This window comes from Thamnophis sirtalis, unplaced genomic scaffold (genome assembly GCF_051295495.1).
Source record: "Thamnophis sirtalis isolate CommonGarterSnake01/CBP01778 unplaced genomic scaffold, rThaSir2_p1.2 scaffold_3, whole genome shotgun sequence".
In the NCBI taxonomy this organism is placed as follows: domain Eukaryota; kingdom Metazoa; phylum Chordata; class Lepidosauria; order Squamata; family Natricidae; genus Thamnophis; species Thamnophis sirtalis.
In genome coordinates this window covers 92331313-92356002 of record NW_028261383.1, presented here as the reverse complement: position 1 = coordinate 92356002, position 24690 = coordinate 92331313, and the positions used below count along the sequence as shown (strand labels likewise).

At 35.4% G+C, this 24690-nt stretch overlaps 1 protein-coding gene across 4 annotated transcripts in view; it reads left to right on the top strand.

The window, feature by feature from the left end:
- SPOCK1 (SPARC (osteonectin), cwcv and kazal like domains proteoglycan 1) overlaps positions 1-24690 on the top strand; it is a 471478-nt gene that overhangs the window by 127148 nt on the left and 319640 nt on the right. For 3 of the 4 annotated variants that reach the window (XM_087709511.1, XM_087709509.1, XM_087709510.1), the window contains exon 3: positions 4271-4316. In XM_087709511.1, coding sequence (XP_087565637.1) covers positions 4271-4316 — 46 coding nt within the window. Of the gene's footprint in view, positions 1-1330; positions 1388-4270; positions 4317-24690 lie in introns of those variants that run through there. The other variant, XM_087709512.1, reaches the window with a different exon arrangement.

Below are 24690 nucleotides of genomic sequence, written 5' to 3'. Positions count from 1 at the left end.
TAACTTACAGGAAAACAGATTCCTAGCAGGAAGAACAGTTCACCCATCGAATCATGAGGGGAGGGGGAGAAGGAGTGGGGATAGAGGAACTGCTGTCTTGAAATGTTCCAGCTTCTTGATATCAGTCCTGAACATTGAATTAAACTTCAGTGGTCCTGGCATCTGGCTCCTGCTTTTGAATGCCAGGTCAGTCTGTAACAAAGCTTCCCTCATTCATGATTTTATCATGGATGAGAAGGCCAACCTGGCATGTGTGAGATTATTATACAGAGGTAGCATGGAATAAACTTCTACTTATTTTGGACCTAACCTTGAATTTGGAAGCTAGCATATATTTTCGATTGGTGTAGAAGGTTTACTGAAGAAAAATGTGTATGAATTAAATGTGTGTATTAAATATCTATCTAAACAGATTTACATCTTCAGATTTTAAATTATCCATTGCATTAATATTAATACAATAATGTGTATTATTGCTAGATAAAAAGCTGAAAGTTTCACATCATTTAATATAATTCTTTTGTTTCCTCTTATTTATTATGCTTCCGTGATCAGGAGGTTGAGGTATGTTTTCTTATTTATATAAATACTGGAGTATTTTTTTAAAAAAATTCCCTACATTGTGTTGAAATTTTCATTCAATTCTACTTTTTGCTGCCCTAAAGTATTTAATTTGTTATCTCCCACCTGTCTACACCTTTTATGAAATTATGAGGGCATATGTGATATTAAACTGTTACTTATTTAAATTTGCATTCTCATTTCTGATAAATTTATCTACTTATTATATATTTTTAAAAGACAAAATGTTTTCAACTCTTCCACAGAAATAAATGAGATTACATATAATTAATCATGCATAATGTATTATATCCATCATGTTTAATACAGTAGCTCAACCCAAAATTCAGTAACTCAGCAACCAAGCTAAACTCCCCTGAAAAATTTCATCTAATTAAGATCTGCTACATTTAATTCATACTTTTAGAAACTATTGCATGTCTACATGCTTTGGATTACTCTAAACTGTGCATACTTTTTTTATTAAACTCTGCACTCTAGACGTAAAGTTCATGTTGCTAGAGGATGCTAACTTTATTTTAGAGAGAGGTCAGACATTTTGTGAACTTTGGACATTGTATAGTTAAGAAAAATGCCAGAATCTAGCATAGGTAAGTTTTCAGGAAACTCAACCCTGTAGCTGGACATAGAATGCCAAATAACTTAATGAGCAATCCTGTTATCTTTATCAGCAGTCCTTTGACCTTTATCAGTGACACTTGCTATGCATTGGTTATCTATGCTCATTTCTTTTTTACAAGGGAAGTTTCTCACATCTAGAAACATGCTTTTCTGAGAAACATTCAAGCTAAGGATGTGTCACCGGGTATGTTTTGATTGAAATGGTTAAATAGTTGTCAGATTTTCATGGTTTCAACCTGAAGATTTTTAAAAATCATAATTGGATTTAGATTAATAATTCAAGGGATTGAACAAACTATTTTTATTATTGTTATAATTTATTATTAAATTGGTTTGCAGCCCATCTAACTTCAACAAAATATTTTTGAAACTGTAAAAAAAAAATCAATCAAATCATCAGATTCAATGTTGTGAATAAAACACCCAATTTGATTTGTAAAGATGATTGAGTTCAAACTTGAGTAAATACCTTTGCAACTGAATTCTTAAATTCTCCCCTGTAATTTTGGATACCAATTTAGCTATATTAATTTAGTCATATTTAGTATAGGAATATTCAGTTGAACAAGATTCAATCAAGTTCCATTTCCATAGAGTGGAAATTGTGATGGAAAGAAGGAATTTATTTGTAGCATTCATGTGTTCCTAATCTGAAACATTTGGACACAGCCCAACTGTGATTAAGCATTTTATATCATAATAGTATTCAAATACATATATAATCAATTCACTGATCATACTGAGAACTGAACTTGATACAGGATGCTGTACTAAATGATTTTGGAGGAATATATGATACTATATAATATAATAATAGTTAAATGCTATATAGTTTACATGATTTTAACAGATACACTTTATTGCATTCTCTATGTTTCCTATTACTGTGATTTTATTCTCATCTATAATTTCTCTCATTGTCAGCACAAATAATATTTGTGTTTTGGAAAAAAATATTTCAATAATGGATATTTTATTGCTGTGCCAATTTTTTCTTGTGTTATGACATTCTTTTCAAATTTATGAGATACGTCTCTGAAATTATCTTTAGGTTATAGTTATTATACATGAATATTTCTTCAGAAACAAAACTACAGTTCATTGACTGGTGAAATATTCATTGTTTCTATGTTTCTTAAAATGTATAAGTTTCCATATGCTCTGAATCTAAAAAAAACCTGAAGCTTTTTTATTCCTTTACAATTCTCAGTTTAGATTATTTAAGAAATAGATAGTATATGCAATAAAAGATGTAATAAATATGTATAATTTTAATTTATGGAGGAGAAATTAGAATTTATTAGAGTTATTCTTGATAATATTTTTGGTATGCTCATGCAAGTAATTTATTTTCTTGCATTGTAAACTTTTATGATGACTAACCTTCTTAAGATCCCTCTTTCATTTTGTCCTTTAATTAGAAAATGGCAAGATGAATTCAAGGCTCAGTAGCTTTACTACTCAGTGTGAGTAAACTACTTGCATGAGCTGCATATTCTTCAATGTAATTGCCCCCTAGTCAATTAAAACTATTTCGCACCTTTCTATCATAGTAGATTCTGTATTCCTTCTCTAATATTTAAATTGTCAAATACATTATTTAATCCATACTGTATTTCTTCATTCCTATGGATGAAAATGTTTTCCAGGCAATACTGAGATTCTCCCATTTTCTATATAGAACTGCCAACTTTAACTTCGGCTTAAGACTGACTCGGAAAATTTTCTCCAATAAATGTATATGTGTATGCCTATCCAGATCATATATAGCAATAGCAATAGCAGTTAGACTTATATACCGCTTCATAGGGCTTTCAGCCCTCTCTAAGCGGTTTACAGAGTCAGCATATTGCCCCCACAGTCTGGGTCCTCATTTCACCCACCTCGGAAGGATGGAAGGCAGAGTCAACCTTGAGTCGGTGAGATTTGAACCGCTGAACTGCAGATAGCAGTCAGCTGAAGTGGCCTGCAGTACTGCACCCTAACCACTGCGCCACCTCGATGATATATCTACCATGGTACCCCTGAATAACAGCAAGGCAAAAACTAGAAACAAAAATTTAAAAATAATTAAATGAATTAATACATTTAATTAAAATTCATTGCTAATAAAATAAGTTGAGCCCTTTATAAAGTGAATCGACCTATATATAGCAAACATTCTTTTTCCCATGTACACATAGACAGAAATGCACTGTTTATCCAAGTACTGGCTTCCCATACTGTTTCTACAATAGACTAAACAAAAAACAGAATAAATGCTCCTGGCCAGGAAGAAAAAATGAGGGTGAGAAAAAACCTGGGATGGATTCAAGGGAAAAGAAGGATTCACCTGAAAGGCAGGGATAGGAAATAATGAAATCCTATTTAGGAATTAAAAAAAAATCAATGAAACAATTGGCAAGGTTAAAAACCCTGTTCTTCCAAAGTTAGCTTATGTTATCTAATCTTATATTCAATGCACCTACTCTAGTGTGAGCAGCCATTTTCTCCTTTTAATTATCTTCTATTCTTAAGAAATGGCATATCTCTATCCCTATTTCCCCAAGTAATTATGTCAGGGAAAATCAAACATGATCACATCTGATAAATACTGTAATAACTAAGAATCATAAAAAAGTTAATAATACCCATAATAGAAATGGCTAATGCTTATATTGGCTTCATGATGTAAAGTTCAAATGAAAACAGATTCATCCCTTCATAGGATAGTACTATTGTTCATAACTCAATATATGCATTTTAATCATTTAAAGTTTGCAATGGAATAGTCTGAAAGAACTTCATTCAGGCGCTGCCAATTAGAAGGGCAAAATCTGATAAAATCTGGTAAAAATTGTTCTTTGCCAAGAAGATATGTGAACAGGTTTGCATATATACCCATTAGATAAGGGGTGTCAAACTTGTGTTGTCACAACGTCATCATGTGACATATCAGGACTTTTTTCCCCTTTGCTAAACTGTCTGCGAGTTTGACAGCCCTGCATTACATCATGTGTTCAGTCATGCATATGACTGAAAGATGGCTTAAAATGTAATTTAATTATATCCATCTTTTTTCATTTAGGATGATTATTTCAGAAACTGGAATCCAAACAAGCCTTTTGATCAAGGTAAAAGAAATATTGAAAATGTTTTATGTTGTGTAAATCATGCTATTTTTGCCTGTCTGAGAAATTCTTAGCATATCCATTTTTTAAATCTTTTAATTTAGACATTTTAGACATTTTTTTCATATAACAAGAGTTATCTGTTCTTATGTTTTTAAATTTCATCAGCAACTTGCATTTTAATTAGGATGCTGTTTTGAAATATAACATTGAGTTAATTATTCAGGACCTCAAAATGATCTTGAAATATATAAAAATATGATTTGACTCTTTAACATTTAGCGCCAGTTTCTTGAAGAAAGAACAAACTTATATTAGAACATATTGGCAACATTTGCTAAATTTAATGGGATAAAAATATGCTGGTATGGTTGCAGATGTCCAAACATAGAATTGAAAGATTTACTCTAGCATTGACTAAATGTGATGGAATTAGGATTAGTCTTGACTTCTCCAAAGGTCAGCAGTGAAAGATACTGTTGATAAATGTGTTTTGTTTCACTGTGAGTTCAAGAATCTCCCAAGATTAATGGTACACCTCTCAGTGGACCTAAATAACAATGTGCTAGAAATGTTTGTGTCATATACAGTGCACATAAAAGAGTGAGAGTTATATTGACAGTCAAATTCTGGAAACACTAATGAAAAATACAATTTAGCGCTTGGAAATCTGGCAAAAAGCAAGTAAAATAGAAAAAGGAGCATAGGTTAACATGATAATACATATTCTATTGGCCTTAGTAATTGTTCACCACGGTTACAACTTCAATTCAGAACTGGTAGTCCTGAAAACATAGGATCCATAATTATTACAGGAAAACAATTTGACAAATCCTGCAATATTGCTCTAGCTAACACAATGCTCTCAGCTATAATTTTGTATAGTCTCTTTGGTAACAACTGGTATTTCCATAGAAACTATAGAAGTATGTTCAAAACACTTTGAACTCACTTAAAAACTTGTTCTAGCTCTTTTTTCATGCCAAATCTGCTGCTAAAGGTTTTGGGAGGTTTTTTTTTTTAAGGGAACATGCAGAGACCATTTCTCACGGTAATATAAATTCTGGTTACTATTGCTTCAATCAAGGATCTAATTTGACAAAACTGATCCTGAAATCTTAAGGATGATGGGAGAAAAAAGAAATTGGATTCTGTACTTCTGTGAAAAGTTATGCAGTTTATCTAAATACATCTGTCTTCCCAGAGGAAGCAACATATACTTGGACAGAATGATCAGCAGGATTATATAGTAATTATAACCAGACATGTTATCAGCTTTGTTGTAGTTATGTACATGATCCTTCAGGTTTAATACTTTTTGTTGGTTCATTAAAACTAATTTAAACTTATGGCATGCATCATACTAAAATTTGTATTTTCTTCCACTGAAACATAAAAATGTAGAAAATTCGTGTCAGAAAAAAAACCCAGTGGTCCATTCAGCCTAGTCTTTGAAGGTCTTTTTGTTTCTTTTTGTTTTATTTTTATTGTATTCATTTATTTATTTTTGTTATTAGAAAAATGTTAGGTTTGAGAGTCAATATGGTGATGTAATTAAGACTCTGGGCTAGGATGAGGAAGACCTAGGTCAGTGAGCTTCTGTTTTCTGGCATGTGCCTGCATGCCAGTCACCTGGTCTTCCGGTTTCTGACGTGCATGCATGTGCGAAGAACGGCTGGCTAGCGCACATGTGAGTGCCAGAAACGGAAAGCTCAGTTTCCTGGTGCATGCTTGTGCACCAGGGCAAGCTGCACTTCTGGTTTCTCGTGCTACCACGCATGCGAAGACCAGCTGGCCAATGCACATGTGTGCGCCAGAACCCTGAAGAGCAACAGGCGACAGCTGGCATGGCTGGAGAGACAGCTCTGCGTGCCACTTCCGGCATGCGTGGTCATAGGTTGTAGCTTTCTATAGATACTGAAGCCAATTGAGAAGAAATGGCATAGTCACTCCTTCTCAACCCAAATCAACACAAGGCTCTAGAACAGATTGATTGAAAAACAAAAACCCATTGTCATATCATGCTTTGATGAGCTTCGGTGTAAGAACTTGGGAAGCACAATACAAAAATAAGTGGACCCCATAACTAAGCAAGCCGTACACTAAGAAAAAGAATAAGATAAAAATGCTAGGCTCCTGTGTTCTCTGAAAAGTGTCTGTCTTTCTAGATTCAAACTAGAATTTCACACAGTCAACAATATAAGATTCAGATTTTGTATTAGAATATAATTAAAATATATCTCTGTTCATATTAGAAGCTCAAGACAATTTTTTGTGTACATTTCAAGCCATCTTTTCAGCGCTTCACAACCATTCCTATCCCCACAATTTATATGCTAGCTATAATTTATAATTTGGCAGAGGAGTATTGGTAGTTTTAATGCATATTTGTTAGTTCATAATATCATGTTAAGGTGCACAGTTAACAATTTTCTGTTCAGTACTTAATCTCAAACTTTTCACCCTGAAAGAATACATTAACAGTTAATTCAATTCTTTATGTAACTGTGAATTCTTTTTATTATTAAGGGGAACTATTGACTCTAATGTTGTGTTAGCTGCTTATTTTTATTACTTGCATTTGGGGGGTTGCTAATGTTCTTGTGCTATTTGCATTCTAATGATCCCAATTCTCTTTCTCTGTCTTTCATGTTAGAATTGCCTTAATTTCAAGATGCTAATCATTCTGCTGTTATAATCAGTTTCATTTCGTGTGTGTGTGTCTCTCTTTGTCTCTCTGTGTTTGTGTATGTGTGTAGTTCTTCAGAGACTACTTGACACATATATTGAATATATACTAGTATATAAAAAGTGACTTGCTTAAAATTATTGATTAGAATGTAAATAAAAGGAACCTCATAAATTGGGCAGTTATAAGATAATTGACTTAATCAGTATATTCATTTTGTAACTAGAAAAACAGTGGGGTTTATTGATACAATGGAACATGAAGTTATCTTTCTTTTCACTCTTATTGTTACGGAAATCATTTCAGCATACAGCTCCCAACCTATCAGTGTATGTTAGGGATTTAAATGGACTAAGGCTGCTCTAAAGAAGCAAACTGGAGACTCTATGTGTTCAATTTTCATTTAAATTTAGTCATTAGAATTAAACTGGAATTCAGTCATCAAAATCACACTGTCAAGTTGTATTAACTTTTGTATTTTACATAAAATAGTTTTAGATTCATGTACATATGTTAAGTTTGTGTAAAAAATGAAAAGAAATTGTGTTCTTGATTTCCATTCTGTTTATTCATTTACCAGTATGTTCCCATCAACAAGATTTATATGTGGGTTAATATATATTGGATTGGTCTACCAGAAAAATAAAAAGATTGTACAACATCAAAACACTGAAATTATAGAGATTACATCAAAACTATATCCTCTATTTATTCACCGCACACAAGACCAAAATATAGCTTACTGGGATATAGGAATCCAATCACAAACATTTACTTTTCATTCCCAATCCATTTTTGCTGAATTCACCAAGGGTCTGATAATGGAAAATGTTCTATATAATGCTGCTAATTGTATAAACCAGAGACATTTTAATTCTGGAAAACATGTACAATGCTTTAGCGCTCCCTGTGATGGTAAGACAGGAAAAACAACTGCACTGGCAATTCTTCCTATACCTAAAAAACTATAAGGGGTAGCATTGGCATCATATTGTTTCATTTTTCATCATTTAATTATTGGGGTGGTGTGGTGGATCACAGTTAAGATACTGGGCTTGTCATCTGTAAAGCTGGCAGTCCAGGTTCAAGACCTGAGCATCACATAATGAGATAAGCTTTTGTCGTCATCCCGGCTCCTGCCAACTAGCGGTTTGAAAGCATCCAAATATGTATAGATAAATAGGAATTATTTTTGCAGGAATGTAACAGTGGTCTGTAACATCATGCTGGCCAAATGACTGCAGAAATATCTTCGGACAGCACTGGCTCAATGTCCTTGAAATGGAAATGAGCACCGCCCCCTGTAGTTGGCAACCACTAGCAGAGTAAAATCTGCAGGGACTCCTTTACTTATTTTTATCATAGCTTTCATGTTAGGAGGAGTCAGTAGACCATGGATTTCAAACTTGATCACGTCACATGACTGTGTATTACAACATTTTTTACCTTTCCGGAGCTGGGGTAGGTGTGGCCTGCATGTGACGCATCTGGCCCGCGGGCCACCAGTTTGGCACCCCTGCCCTAGATCTAAGGCTTTGAATAAACAAACAAGGAGATAGGCGAAAGAAAGAAGAATGAAAAGCTTTGGTTATTCCTTTCTTAGCTTTGCAGATTTACAATCACATTTAGGAGTGAGAAAAAAGGAAAAGTTTTGGAAGTTGATGAACCAAAACATTGTATGGTATTTTGTTCCTGAACATGACATTTGTAGAATTGAACATGGCCTTGGTTTTAATTTTTGTAGTTGTCTAAAGTAATTATCAATGGATTTTTCTGCTGTGAATAGATACTTTCTAATAATTTGGAATAGGGAACATGGGAAAAGCAATCTCCCTATGGTCCTTGTTTGGTTATATTTCTTCATTAAATCTGAAGTTTTTACATTTGCGCTGTAAGAATATGAATATTTTGTGTGACACAGAAAATATAAGGCACTCTGGATTTCTCTTGTATGAAAGGAAATTAGGATGTAAAAAGACCAATTTAATCTCTTCTGGACAACTTCCAGCAGTACATTCCAAAAGTTACGTGCAGAATTTGAGATTGTCTGATGAACCTTGTCTTTTAATGAAGTAGATGAGATGCTATTAAAGTGCCATAATTCATGGAGAAGAAAGACAGTCCTGTTGTTAAGATTGCCCCGTGCCCCACAGAAGTAAGCAGAGAGCAATATTCATCTTTGTTAGTACAATATACTCATTGAATCCAAGTTAAACTTCTCATGTTAAAGATAATTATGTCAGGGGAATTAATCTTAATTTCAGGTAAATACAGAAAAGAAAATATGTTTATACTCACAACCTCTCACTTTGTTAATTTTCTTTCCCTAGTACAGTTTCTTAGGTGGTATTAACTTCATTCTATTCTGGAAAATAAAATTGTTTCTTACCCTTGAGTTATTTTTCTTTATTGTTTATTACAGATTTTTTGAAATCAGTTGTGCAAAATAAGAGGCTATACTGGATGGCTATTATAATGAAATAATAATACTAATTAGGTCTAGTGGTTAAGGCTATAAATCAGGAGATAATGAATCTTAGGCATTAAAATCAGCTGGGTGATTTTGGCCATTTCCCCTCACAGGGTTGTTGTTGTAGGGAATATATGAGAAGATACGAATGTTAGATATGTTTGCCTAATAGATAATAACAAAGTAGTATATACATAAATAAAAATAATAGCCATTATAATGACATATACATGAGAATGCACTGAATAAAATCACGATTCAGTAATGGAATTAGCCAACCCATCAGAAATCACCAGAATAAAGTCTACAAGTATCTGAGCATTTTATAGTTGGATAACCCCAAGCCTTGACAGCTTTAAAATGTGATTAATAAAGAATACATCCAAGATGTGAGAAAAGTATTAATGACAAAATTGAAAGGTAGAAGCAACATCAAAGCCATCAATTTCTGGACCAGACATGTGATACTGCACAATGCTGGATTTATTAACTGGACACATGCTAAACTGCACACTTTGAACCAAAAAACCCAAGAAAACTGTTGATCATTCACATCTTCATAGTGATCTTGATACCAACCCTTCAGAAGTGAAGGCAGAAGTTTACTTTAAATCAAACAAACTGCTGAAGAAGAAAAGAATGCATTGGATGATTATATAAAAGATAGCCAAGAACAAACAGAGTGATGCAAGTTGAATATTGGAATTTACTAATGTTAGAAAAAAAATGATTATTGAAATAAAAGAATAAAAATACAACAGAATGCTGGCAAGGAAAAGCATTACATGGTCAGTTTTACAAAAGGTCAACGGGAAAGTGGATAAATGCAAAACTGGCAATGGCTTATATTAGATCGGGTAATAGAAAGGAACACAGGGCTAAAGGTAACAACAGTTCTTTATTATAACACAACAAGTAAGAACAATCCAGCGAAGGTTGAGTCTGACAGCAGCCCTTTTATAGGGAGCTGTCAGACCCTTCGACCAATGACCCGCCTCCTGCCAATTACCTCCCTGCGTCCCATCAGATCGCACAGAGTAGGCCTCCTCCGAATTCCATCCGCCAGTCAGTGCCGACTGGCGACTACGCGGAGGAGAGCCTTCTCAGTTGCAGCTCCGACATTATGGAACAACCTCCCCGTGGAGATCCGTACCCTCACCACAGTCCAGGCCTTCCGCATAGCCCTCAAGAACTGGCTATCCCGTCAGGCCTGGGGATAGGATTACTCTCACCCCGCCCGAATGTTGAGTGAATGTTGTGTTTTTATGACCAATTTCCTTTAATCACGTTTCTTTTCTTTTTAAGTCTTGTCTTGCACTCCCTTCCCTTTATTGTTGTAAGCCGCCCTGAGTCCCCTCAGGGAAAAGGGCGGCATATAAATTTGCAATAAAACTAAAACTAAACTAATGAGATTAAACCTCTGTTCCCGCCGGAACAGAGGACCTTGGTGGAAACCACTATAACTGAAGCTAGTATCTAACAGCTTATTTCTGGAATAATTAAAAAAAAAAAATGCTTGATTTTCGTTGTGAAAGAGCAAGCTATTCAAACGAATGCCAAAAAGGCCAGAATTGAAAAAATATATACAATGTTTCCAAAGATTTCTTTACAATGTGTAAAGAAACAGAAAAAATAGTTAATATACTCAGCTCATACAAGGAAATTGCACAAATTTATAAGAAGATAATAACATTTTAACTTGCTTCTACAATTGTATGACATTAAATGACACCCCCACCCCAAATAATTTGGTTGCATTTTATTATAATATATTAATTACATATTAAAGACTATATCTCGAGCAGTGACATGCGGTGAGGTTTATGGCTGGTGAGGCTCTGACCCAGTGGTGGGTTTCAAATTTTTTTTAGACTTGTGGACTTCAACTCCCAGAATTCCATAGCCAGGCATGCTCAGTTCCAATTTAAAGCAACAGCATTTGTTTTTCTCCTTTGTGGAAAAGTTTCCTTCATTCTTTTCCTTCTCCCCCCTCCTTCCTCCCTCTGTCCCTCCCTCCCCCCTCTCAAACACACACACACACACACAAACACACACAAAGGTTGGATTGGACTATCTCTCCTACCCCCTTCCCTCTCTCACTCGAACAAACTCTCTCTCAAATAAACAGACACACAGACACAGACACACAGACACAGACACACACACACACACACACACACACAAAGTTGGATTGGTGGGAGATCACAGGAGGAGGCAGGAAGCCAGTCAAAGAGACATACTGGAGCACACACACTTTCGCACTGGAAAGCCCTGGAAGGATCCAGCCCAGCTTCACTGATTACAGGTTTGAAAAGGCAACATGGCTCTGACTGAAATCAAACTACATTTGAGGAGAGAGAGCACAAGCGAGCCAGAATCCTTCCCTCCACCCTTTGCCCAAAGCCCTGCACCAGGAGAATGAAGTTTGAATTCCTCCCCCTCCCTCCGACCCACACGTACCTTTTTCAGCTGTTTCAGAAAGGATTTCAACTCTGCTCTTGCCTGTCATCATGAAAAGAAAAAAAAATGTAAAAGGAAAAAAGGCAAGAGCTGAGGTCAGGCTGAGCTAGTTGCTGCCACAGTCATCATGAATGACTATGCTTAACTGTTTAAAAAAGCCTCTAAAAAGCGCCCTCTACAGGAGGAGGCAGGAGAATGATGTGCCTCACCTACGTCAGGAATTTTTAGGCTTTTAACCCTTGCTTAACTCTGCTCGAGTGATCATAAAATGCCTAAAGTCGGACTAGATGAGGCACGTCGTTCTCCTGCCTCCTCCTGTAGATGGTGCTTTTTTAGAGGCTTTTTTAAACAGTTAAGCAGAGTCATTCACGGCGACTCTGGCAGCAACTAGCTGAGCCTGACCTCAGCTCTTGCCTTTTTCCTTTTACATTTTTTTTTCTTTTCATGATGACAGTGGTGAGGCTCTGCCTCCCCTGACTGCCTCTCCCTGATCTCGAGTAACATATTGTAACATATTCAGCCCAATTCTCTCCTGTAATATTACAGTTCATAATATGGTAGATAAATTGTCTACTTAATCATGAAAATGTGTGTGTGTGTGTTTTCAAGTTACTGCAGTTGACAGAAAGCATATACATTTTTATTTTCTATTTATTTGCAAAGGTTCTTAGAGTAGATGGAAAGAGAAAACACCACACATTATTTTAATGTAAGAGCTAATTATTCTTGTTGTATTCCCATATATGTAGAACCTTAGAATAGTCTAAATACACTTTAGGTAGTTCTAGACTTACAGCTATTCATTTAGTGATCTTTCAAAGTTACAACAGCACTGGGGAAAAAAGATCTATGGTACGTTTTTCACATTTACAACCATTGCAGCAGCCTCATGGTCACATGATCAAAATTCAGATGCTGAGCAACTGGCATGTATTTATGACAGTTGCAGTCAATGGGGGTCATGTGATCACCTTTTGGCACCTCCCCATGTCAATGAGGAAGCCAGATTCACGTAAGAACACTGTTACTAACTTAACTGCAGCGATTCATTTAACAACTGTGGCAAGAAAGGTCATAAATGAGGCAAGACTCACTTAACAACTCTTGCTTAGAAATAGAAATTTTGGGCTCAGTTGCAGCCATGTTGAGGATTACTTGTATCTTTTAGGATTCTGTGATCCAAGCTTAACTTTTTGTAAACAGCACTTTTATTCCTTTATTATCCAGATATTACATTGCCTCCCTTTCCACGGTGTTGCAAAAATATTCTCTCGTGTGGAAAATAACTGCCATTCATTCCAGCAGAAGAAAGTAGCGTGGCTCACCAGAGAGCATCTCAGATTCAAATGCTGTTCTGAGATTGCCCTTTGAATGTGACACTGGCTAAGCAGGGAGGCTAGGCATACTGGGAACGGAATGTAGAACAGGGAAGGGAAGTATATTGAGGGAAGGATGGCGGCTGCATTTATGCTTTTGGTGCTCAGCATGACAGTGAAATCCCAACACAGTTCACCTGGGAAAAATCAGCTCCATCTCAGCAGGGCCGTGGAGACACATCAAGAGCACTGCTGCTATCTACAATAGCATGCAAATGCTACCTGTGTAACCCACCAGCAAAAAAACGCTAGATTAATTATTGATAAGAATGCAATAAATTAACATTTGAACTGTTAAGTTAAATGAACTTACCTAATCAAGCACAAGAAATCTCATGCGCAGTTGCAAAGAAGACCCATCATCATTCCTAACAGATTTGCAAATTTTCAATACAAACAGATGTCGTTAAACTTTATGTTAATGTGCACCGATAAAGAATAAACATTGCTAGTTCTTAAATTCAGTGAACCAGTTTAGAAGAGTTTATAATTTGTTTGCCATCTGGCACTTTTAAAAGCATCACTACCCAAAAGACAGGAACATGGAAAGTAATGAGATGCTTTTTGACTGTAGAAATATATGTTTTGAATTAAAAAAATATTGGCCCTACTGAACATCTATTATTATCTCTAATAAGAAAGCAGATGGATCTAGTATAAAAAGAAAATGTGCCCAGTATATGATTATCTCTAATTTCCTTAGTGTCCCTAAGGTGGGGATTATAAAAATTGCAAAATATAGTATAATTAGGGGGGCAACAGTTTCCTTTTTTTTTGCCAGGGGAAGTCAAAGTTCAAATCGTGATGGGAAATCATATAATACAATCATACAATATAATCATATAATACAATCATATAATATTAAAAGATGGAGAGTGTCATTTAGGCTGTCAAGTCTAACCCTTTGTCCAGTACAAACAAAAGCCTCCTATATGTATAGGTCATCTTTGACTTACAACTATTCATTTCATGATCATTTGAAATTACAACAGTCCTAAAAAAGTGGCTTCTGACCATTTTTCAACTTTATGACTGTTGTAGCATCCACATGGATCCAAAATTCAGACAGCTGATTCATATTTATGATAGTTGCACTGTCCAGGGGGGTCACGTGATCACCTTTTACGACCTTCTGACAGCCAAAGTCAATAGGGAAACCAGATTCTAAGTTGCTAACTTAACAACTGCAATGATTTATTACCTAACAACTGTGGTAAGAAAGGTTGTAACATGGGACAAAACTCTCTTAAAACTGTCTCAACTTGGGTCATAAATCGAGGATTACCTGTATAGTTGTCAAGTCTTCGTTTGAAGAATGCTCAACTCCTAGTTGGATATTTGTGGTTTCATGATCCAAGTGCTTCTATTGTTAGGAATCTTCTTATAAAATTCATTTAGGCTAAACATTTATGTAAGTAAAATCCATTATTCTATGCCCCACATTCTGAAATAAGAGCACATTTGACTTCTTTTCTGCATTATCAGGTATTCACTGTTATATTCCTCTTAGGCTTTATCCAAAGGGAAACATCAGGCCCACAGGTTGGATGAACCTGTTATTATGGTTTTCTTTGACATTATTGTGTTTATATGATTGAAATTACTGCCCTCAGGTGCCACTGTGTTCTTATTATGTTATTATTTATATTTTGGTTCTTTTTGCTACTATGTTATTTGCTACTGTACTGGAATCCTGACTATGAATAAGTGACTATGTATAAATTGATATAAGCTGGTCCTCAACCACAATTGAACACAAAGATTCTGTTCCTAAATGAGCTGGTTGCTAAGTTAGTTTTTCTTCATTTTACAATCATTTTTTGCTACAGTTGTTAAATGAATTATTGCGGTTGTTAAGTTAGTGACATGGTTCTTAAGTGAATCTGGCTTCTCCATTGACTTTGCTTGTCCGAAGGTTGCAAAAAAGGTGATCACATGACCTCAGGATACTGCAACCATCATGAATATGAGCCCGTTGCCAAATTTCCAAATTTTTATCATGCAATCCTGGTGAATGCAGCGAAGATCGTAAGTATGAAAAACATTCATGTTTTCAGTGCCATTGTAACTTTGAATAGTCACTAAATGAAAGGTTGTAAGTCAGGGGCTACCTGTATTCGAGGTGGGACTTGAACAATATAGAAAAGAGTTGAACAATTTCTTTTTGTGATTTAGAAATTATACCTTTGATATAACCTAAAAAGTGCATTTCTTTTCATTAATGTTATACTAGTGACAAATGTTCACTTTGAAATCAACTACTATTCCAAGAGATTTTTCTTATTTCTAAACAAGGCATTTCTTAATTTAGACATCTACATTTTATTTCTGTTTTGTAATCTACAACTGTAATTCAAGTTGCACTTGAACTCTGTAAAATTTCATTCCAATAGTTTCTGCCCATTTTTGTCTTCTAGCCATTTTACCAGTGGCTGGCATTTCTCAAAACTAAGTAGCTAGTTGATACTTGAATTTGACGTTATGCCTAGAAAATCTTAGAATTCATCATGGAGAGTTAATAATTGCTATAGAGCAGGGTTGTCTCAGCCTGTGGGCTAGATGTATCATGCGTTGGCCACACCTATGCCCAGTTTAGCGAAGGGGGGAAAAGTCCCGATACCTCATCTGGCACCACCGTGATGATGTGAGTTTAACATCCCTGCTATAGAGCAAGATCTGCAGTGGTGCGATGCAGTGGTGGGTTCCGGAAGCCATCGCAACCGGTACACAGCGGGGCAGGGTGTCCACCATGGGCACGTGCACTGCTCATGCATGCACACCCACTGCAATGCAATACTCCAGCTGCTCGGTGGAGCATTGCGCAGGCTCCGTGCGTGTGCGCAAATGGCCCAGTTGGGTTAAATACAGGTAAGGAATGAGGGTGGACGGGTGGGCCCTCCAAAGCACTGTTCCAGTATGTACTGGAGTGTATCGCCTGGAACCCACCACTGGTGCAGTGGTTATACAGCAATACTGCAGGCTACTTCTGCTGCCTGCTGGCTGCCTGCAATTTGGCAGTTTGAATCTCACCATACTTAAGGTTGACTCAGCCTTCCATCCTTTTGAGGTGGGTAAAATGAAGACCCAGATTGTTGGGGATATAGGCTGACTCAGTAAACTGCTTAGAGAAAGCTGTAAAGCACTATGAAGCAGTATATACATCTAAGTGCTATTGCTATTGCTATAATTGTTCACATAATTTAGGATGTCTATTTTGCAAATATAGAAATACTCTCTGTTGGTACATATTTTTAGGGTAAAGCTTTATATTCTACTGTAATGATGTCCTCTAAAATAAATAGAAGATTTGAGCATGATATTTAACAACTTTAAAATAACCTTTGAATTTTTAAATTGGATTATATATGAACATGGCAACAATTGTTTAATCATTTATATCAGCTTTTTCAACTGGCTTCTCTTTAGATTACTTGGATCACTATTCATGCAATAACGAAGGCAGTTTGTCATTAGCCAAATCCCATGGTTAATTTGAAGATTTATTGATAAATGTCAAATTTTTAAAATATATTTTTAGCTATTAGCATTAATTGAAGACTTCCATCATAGCATATATAACTTATAGTTAATTTTTATGAGTATTAATTTTATTTTAGAAATTTATTAGATTCTTCAATTGCCAAAGCATCTCTAGGTGCTAAAACGTAGTAGTATAAAGTAGCAGATATGTTTACTGAGAATTAAATCCTTTTTTTCTAAGGTTTATTTCCATATAAATAAATATGTTATAATTCTAACATATTTTAATATAAATATATATCTGTATCCATAAACATTCAGTACCATATTACAATCAGCTATTTTCAATTACATAATACTATCATAATTCAATTAAAATTGCAGTCTTGACTCTTAAGATTTCAGTGGTACATGTATAGGTATTTGTTTATTTATCATATCAATACATAATTATTATTTATTATTTAAATAAATGACTTAAATTACTTTGACATGATTGCCTCATGCCTTCTATATTCTGCTCTATTGCTAGTTCTTCCTCCCTTTTGTTTTTATATTAAGTTTAAGTGTGCAACCTTATTTAACCATGGATTGCTGTTTTTTTTTGGGGGGGGTTAATAATGGAAACAAAGCTAATAGCTAAAAAATAAAATTTAGGAATAGATACATAGTATAGCCATTCTTTTAATTCCATGAGGTGTTTTAGCTTGCAGATTCATATACCTCATAAACTATGTTATTACAAAGCCCTCCCAAAGACCCATTAGATCACACAGGGTCGGCCTCCTCCGGGTTCCGTCTACCAGCCAATGCCATCTGGCTACTACCCGAGGGAGGGCCTTCTCTGTGGCAGCTCCGGCCCTTTGGAACGAACTCCCTGCAGAGATTCGGACCCTCACCTCTCTCCAGGCCTTCCGGAAAGCCGTCAAAACCTGGCTGTGCCAGCAGGCCTGGGGTTGACGAGTTCCCCTCCCCTCTCGACCTGTGTGGCTGTGTGATTCTTGCTATTTTAACTACTTGTATTGTGTTCTATGTTCCCTTTCCCCCCTTTTGAGTTGTTCACCGCCCTGAGTCCCTCCCGGAAAAGGGCGGCATATAAATAAAACAAATCAATCAATCAAATCAATCCTCGTTATAAACAAAATTGCAACATCAATTACCTATTTTTGTAAAAAAAAAAAAAAAGGTAATTGATATCACTATTGTGTTTATAACAAGGCTTTGTTATAGCATTGTTTAAACTTGTGTTTAGAATATAAATTCATTTTATTTATCATCTAACTTAGTAAGAAAAATAAATTAGTCATGCTTTGTTTAAATAGCATTTTATTAGACAAATACATAAATCTGCTTTTCTTTATATTCTTTCTATTTCTCAGGGACAAATTCGGCAAGGGAACATTATAACAGACTGCAAAAAACAATATGTGTATTGTCACCAGGATATAAAGTGTACTTCCAATCACATTTTGCAATTTTTATTAAATAAAATTGCTCTATCATTTTAGTTCTTTTTTGTTGCCACCCATCTACCTTTCAGTCAAAAGTAGACAAAGGTAAAATAAAATTCTGAGGGTAAAAATGGAATTACATGACCTTTGTGATGATCTAGAATGGACTTGAAGGAGGTGATATGCGTTTAGGGAGGATTTATGATTGAATACAATGAACAGATGACAGAACAGATTTATGTTTCAGGATCAGAGGTCAGCTTTTATAACTGCAATTTCAATGTCCTTGTTTGGTTTTGTGTATTGCTGTATAGCTCTTCTCTCCCCACAGATAATTTTTCTCTGACTGAAACAATATACACCTCTCCACACTTTTTAAACAATAAGGAATGTAAGGAACCTTTAAAAGAATATTTCACTCTTGTTTATTTTATTGTTTAATCCACAATTAGTATGACAGGTATAAGATGCTATCGTTAGGACGTTCAGAGTTTAACCTATCGCAAGAGCAAATTGACTTGCATATTTTTTTTTTACTTCAATTAGTGTCTCTAGTATATACTTCTTTTTTTAAAAAAATTCTAGGGTACATAATAACAATGTTAAATGGTCAATAATGAAATATTAGTAAAATTTCATTAAATTGCATTCATTCATTAACAAAAAGGCAAAGCATGGATCTCCCTGTATTCATTGCAGTAGTTCAATGTAAATTACCAAACACCCCCAAAATAATCTGTTGGTTTAACGTCAATATATTTAGTGACATACATTGACCATTTCCTATTTAGAAAGAAATCTTATTTCAAATCATGTACGTGTACTTTTTCTATCAATGGGGTGACAAACGAGATCTGCTAGGACCTAACAAGACTGCCATACTGATTCAGGGGGTGCTTTTAGGGTTCTAAGCCATGTTAAGGCTGAAATGATAAACTATTCTTTTTTTAAATTGCAACCCAGCTGACAGTGTTAGCCAAAATTGGATTTTTTAGATGTCTTTTAAGGCATTTCATATCAAGAACTATTGGCCTTGAAGATTCAATGTGCCCAATGATTAGACTCTTAGAAGATTAGACTACAGATATCCCTTAACCTACAATAGTTTATTTACTAACTTTCAAGTTACAACAGCACTGAAAAAAGTGACTTATGACTGTTTTTATGCTCCTTGCAACATCCCTATTTGATCATGTGATCAAAACTCAGACACTTGGCAACTGACTCATATTTATGATGGTTGTACGTGATCACCTTTTGTGACTTTCTCACAAGCAAAGTCAACGGGGAATCCAGATTCACGTAACAGCCATGTTACTAACTTAACAGCTGCAGTGATTCACATAACTGTGGCAAGACAGGTTGTAAAATGGGATAAGAGTCACTTTAACAACTGTGTCACTTAGCTACAGAAATTTTGGTCACAATTGTGGTCATAGGCCGAGGACTACCTGCACAATATATGTAAATAATCAAGTTCATAACTTGAAGATGAATTCCCACTGCAAAGATTTTCTCTAAAGGGTGCAAGTGGCAAACCAGATAGTGCTAATGGAAGACATAACCACAACAAAAGTGTAAGATCAAATATATTTTAATAAGTGCCCCTTTGGAATTATTGAGTCGGTCTAACAACATATTCCAATCTTTAAAATAATGTATTATATATTCTGAAGTTGAGTGGTGATTAGACTATGAGTAGGAGAAATATGAAATATCAAGGATGGCAGTATTTTGATCACCAGAGACTATATGGCTACCCAGCTAAGAAAATGATATATGCTTTACTGACTAGGTGCAGGTATTTTCTGGTGTACATTTTTCAGAGTTCTTAATTCATGAGAAACTTGCTTTAAAGCCTTTTACTGATGAAGCTCAGCTACTGAATATTTGGAGAATTTGGTCACTTTAGAAATGGAACTTAATTTATGCCTTAGTAATGTTGCACATTGACTACTAGTAGGTAGTTGACAGACCTTCCTGTCTACTTCCTACATTATGCTCCAGGTTCAGATTAGTGTGGTTCATGTGGTCCTAGATCTCTTTCAATTCATCTCTATTTCTTTTTTGCATGGATTATCATATTTATTGGTAGGCTGGTCCTTTATCAGTTTAGGTTGCTGGGTGGGAAGATACATTAAGCAATGCATCCAGTGAGAACAAAAAATTAAGAGGGAGATTCATTCATACTGAATAAACTGATGTCTTTCCATATAATTATGGATATTCTTTAAAAACAAGGTTTATATGTAATTATGTAGATTTTTTGTCAAGTATAACAGATTGAACCAAGTGCATAAGATAAAATCACATTTTAGGGCATTCTGCTCTACTGTTCCTTCCCTTTGGAATAAATTTCCCCTTAAATTATGTCTGATCTTTTGACATTTAAAAAGGTCTTTAAAATGCTTCTATCCACAAACTCTTTATAAAACCGTATGAACTTTCTTTGTCGTTATTTTGCATATATTTATATTATGGTTACAGTGGTAGTCAAAAACACCTTCCTTTATTTTATTGCTAATATTGGTTCATACAGGTAGCCTTTGACTTACAACAGTTCATGTAATTACCATTCAAAGTTACAGCAGCACCCAAAAAAGTGATTTACGACCATTTTTTACACTTATAACCTTTGTAGCAGCCCCATGGTCATGTGATCAAAATTCAGGTGCTTGGCAACTGGTTCATACTGCACTTATGACAATTGCTGCATCCCAAGGTCATCTGATCACCTTTTGCAGCCTTCTGCAGCCTTTTGACAAGCAAAGGGCGTTCATTTAACAATTGTGGCAAGAAAGATTGTAAAATGGGGCAAAACTACAAATGTCTCACTTAACAATAGAAATATTGGGCTCAATTTTGATCATAAGTCGAGGACTACTTGTATTGTATTTATTGGTTGCATTTTACTTGGTTATAGGCGCACACCAGAAGTGGGCCAAGATTCATAAAAAAGTGACTTCTCCCTTACCTGCACCATAAAACTGTATTGTAAAGGCCTTTTTATAGTCTTCTCTACAATAGATGTACAGTCTAGCTCACTATCAGAAGAGATAGGCAATTATAAGAGAATGCAACCTATGAAATACATTTTATGACCCCCTTTCTTATGCCAAGTAGTTGATTTAATCTGAGATCTGGAGTTACAAATCAGGATGCCTGGGAATTAGAATTTAGATTGCCAACCTAAGTAGAAAAACAACCTATTGGAAACATATTGGTTTAGGTAGTTACCTCGAGTGTGAGCATGACTATCTGCAATATCATTCATACTCATTAATATAATCCATTTACAAAATGAACAAGGAAAATGTTATTTTGATGTGTGCATCTCTCTGGGCATTTATTTATTCTTTACAAATAAAAACTTGCATCTAGAATGCTAAATGTTTTTTCTAGGCTTAATTTTCTAAAAGCCATGCTTGATACATGAAACTGTTACCAAAAATGTATGGCCTGCATAGATTGCATAGTTCAAAAATTGCATCAGAATAATTTTTGATAGATACCGCTCTTTTATTTCACATGAAAATTGACTTTTTATCAGTTAGGCAAAGGTGGGAAGATACATTAAGCAATGCGTCCAGTGGGAACAAAATATTAAGATGGAGATTCATTCATACTGAATAAATTTATGTCTTTCCATATAATTATGGATATTCTTTTTTTTTAAAAGGTTTATCTGTAATTATGTAGATTTTGTTCATTAGGTATAATCGATTGTATCAAGTGCATAAAATAGATGACTGCAATAAGAAGTGATACAAGAAATATTTTCCCTTTTCAGCCAGCCTGATTCTTATTTTATAAACTAATATTCTTTTGTCAGCAAAATCTGTGAAATATTTGATACTGGATTTTGAATTAAAAGAAAAGGCAGTTATTCTCACTGTGGATTAAACTAAAGCTTCAGTGGAGTTAAAACTGTGGGAATACATTAGTCACAATTCATTAATTTGGACCTGTCTAGTTTTAATATATGCTGAATAACACAATACAATATGAAGGTTTGTTGTTGTTCTTTTAAAAAACCAGGTACTGTTAATGGTTGCCTACATTTTGTATTTGTTGCCTTTTAACAGTTCTTCTGAATTTTGTTTCACTGTTTTTAGGGAAGATTTGGGTTCTCCAAAACTATCTGTAGCTGCCATACCACCTCAGCAGGGATAGGCAAATTTTTAAAGCTGGGAGCACATTAGGAAATTTGGGGAAATGTGATGAATACACTCATAAATGTATTCTTATGTGACACTTGTTTCTTTGCAAAATAGCTCTTATAATGTGCATAGCCTCTCACCAAACATTAGAGATGTTTTCAGGATGCTCTCTGCTATAGGCACCACCCTGCCAACCTTAATCTAAGATTTTGATAAATAATAGCTGATTGGAAATACCTTATTTCATTATACTGTTTTTAACAAATAGTCCAGTTCTATTGGCTATTCTATTGTAAAGAATATTCATTCTTAGAACCTTGGTGGCACAATGGTTAGAATGCAGAATTGTAGGCTCCCCTGCTCACTCTAGGAGTTCAATTCTGAGTGGCTCAGGGTTGACTCAGCCTTGCATCCTTTCGAGGTCAGTAAAATGAGGACTCAGATTGTTGGGGGCAATATGCTAATGTTGTAAACCACTTAGGGCTGTAAAATCATATGGAGCGGTATATAAGTCTAAGTGCTATTGCTATTAAAACATGGACAGAATACCTCATGCTTGAATGCACTGGGGAACTAGCAATGCAGAATAACAAGTTTTACACTGATATTTGTTCTCGTAGAATTGCCAAGGCAGTAAATAACATATACCACTTAAAGGCAGGATGTGATTTACGCAAATAACTTAATGGAGTCTAACATTCCAGATTCTTCACTGCCTCAGAGATTACAATCTCCTCCCAACACGATATATTTTTTTTTAAAAAATGCATCACTCATACATCCTCCTTTTCCTAAATGGTAATAGCATGAAATACAACTTAACCATATTTTATTTGTTTTTCAATTGTGGTTATGTGACTCCATTTCATTTGCCAAGTAAACAGGATTATGTCTGTTCCCATTGAAATGCATCACAATTAAATGGGTATTATAAGATTAACCTCCTTGGGGATTCAAGAATTCGTATCTGCCCATGAACTATTTCTCCAAACAGCTATCATTCATGAAAAATAGGAGCCAACTTTGCAAGATATTAAAGTACTAGATTCAGAGAAATGTATATTATCTGGCTGATGGATGTAGGAGTCTTTGAAAAACATTCACTGGAGGATCGTTTGGCTGCTAAAATAGTCCTTTATTTCTTTTTTTTCCTTTTCCTTTCTTTTTTTTGTGCAAAACTAAAGACTGCTCTCTGGGTGTATTAACAATCTTTAAAATATAAGAGTAAAGAAGTATTAAGAACATAGATAGAAAGGTCTCTCCATCAAGCCAAACCTATGGTAGTTTTCTAATTACTTTTTCAGAACATATTTTACAACCACATGCATGAGTCCATTTGAATGCATACAAGGAAGAAAAATAGAGAAAGAGAAAGCACCCCTCCCCTCTTCTGGCCAGAGAATTGGGAGATTCCCAATGTACAAGAGAATCTTGATTTTTCCAATGACATATTTCCACTTTTTATTCTGTATGGAGATTTGATATCTGTGCTTGTTCTTACAACTTTATTTTGTCCTTGTACCTTTTTGATGTATCAGCCATTCATGATGTGCCAGTCATTCAGATTTTCTGTAAGGCATGTAGATTTTATCAGCTCTAACAGAAGATGGTTTATTTTGTATTCTTCAAGTGCCAAAGGTGCTTTTTCAAGAAGCAACTGGACTTTCTTGTTTTCCTTTGAAGATGTTTCACTTCTCATCCAAGAAGCTTCTTCAGCTCTGACTGGATGGTGGGGAATGGAAGGATTTATACTCCTTGCAGACAGCTGGTCATTTGCATTCTTTTAGAGAGTCATTGAGGCCACTTAAATCCTTCCATTCCCCACCATCCAGTCAGAGCTGAAGAAGCTTCTTGGATAAGAAATGAAACATCTTCAAAGAAAAAAGCAAGAACGTCCAGTTGCCTCCTGAAAAAGTACCTTTGGAACAACCATGACCTGGATGACTGAAAATCTCAATAGACATCCATCATTGGAGATTATTAAGAAGAGAATCTCCATAGACTTTTATATTTGTATTATTCAAGCTTTCACGCTTCTCTTTATTACTTTCTGATGAGTTAGTAGTAGAAAGATATAGAGCAGTGGTGGGTTACGGATCCCGTTGCAACTAGTATGGTGCAACGGGCCGGGTGCCCACCACGTGCACATGCACAGCGCGCACATATATACCTGCTGCCCGTGACGCTCCAACTGCTCGGCAGAGCATCGCGCAGATGCTGTAAACTCTGTGCATGTGCTCAAATGCCCCGATTGGCTGAAATAGAGGTAAGGAGAGCAGGCGGGTGGGTGG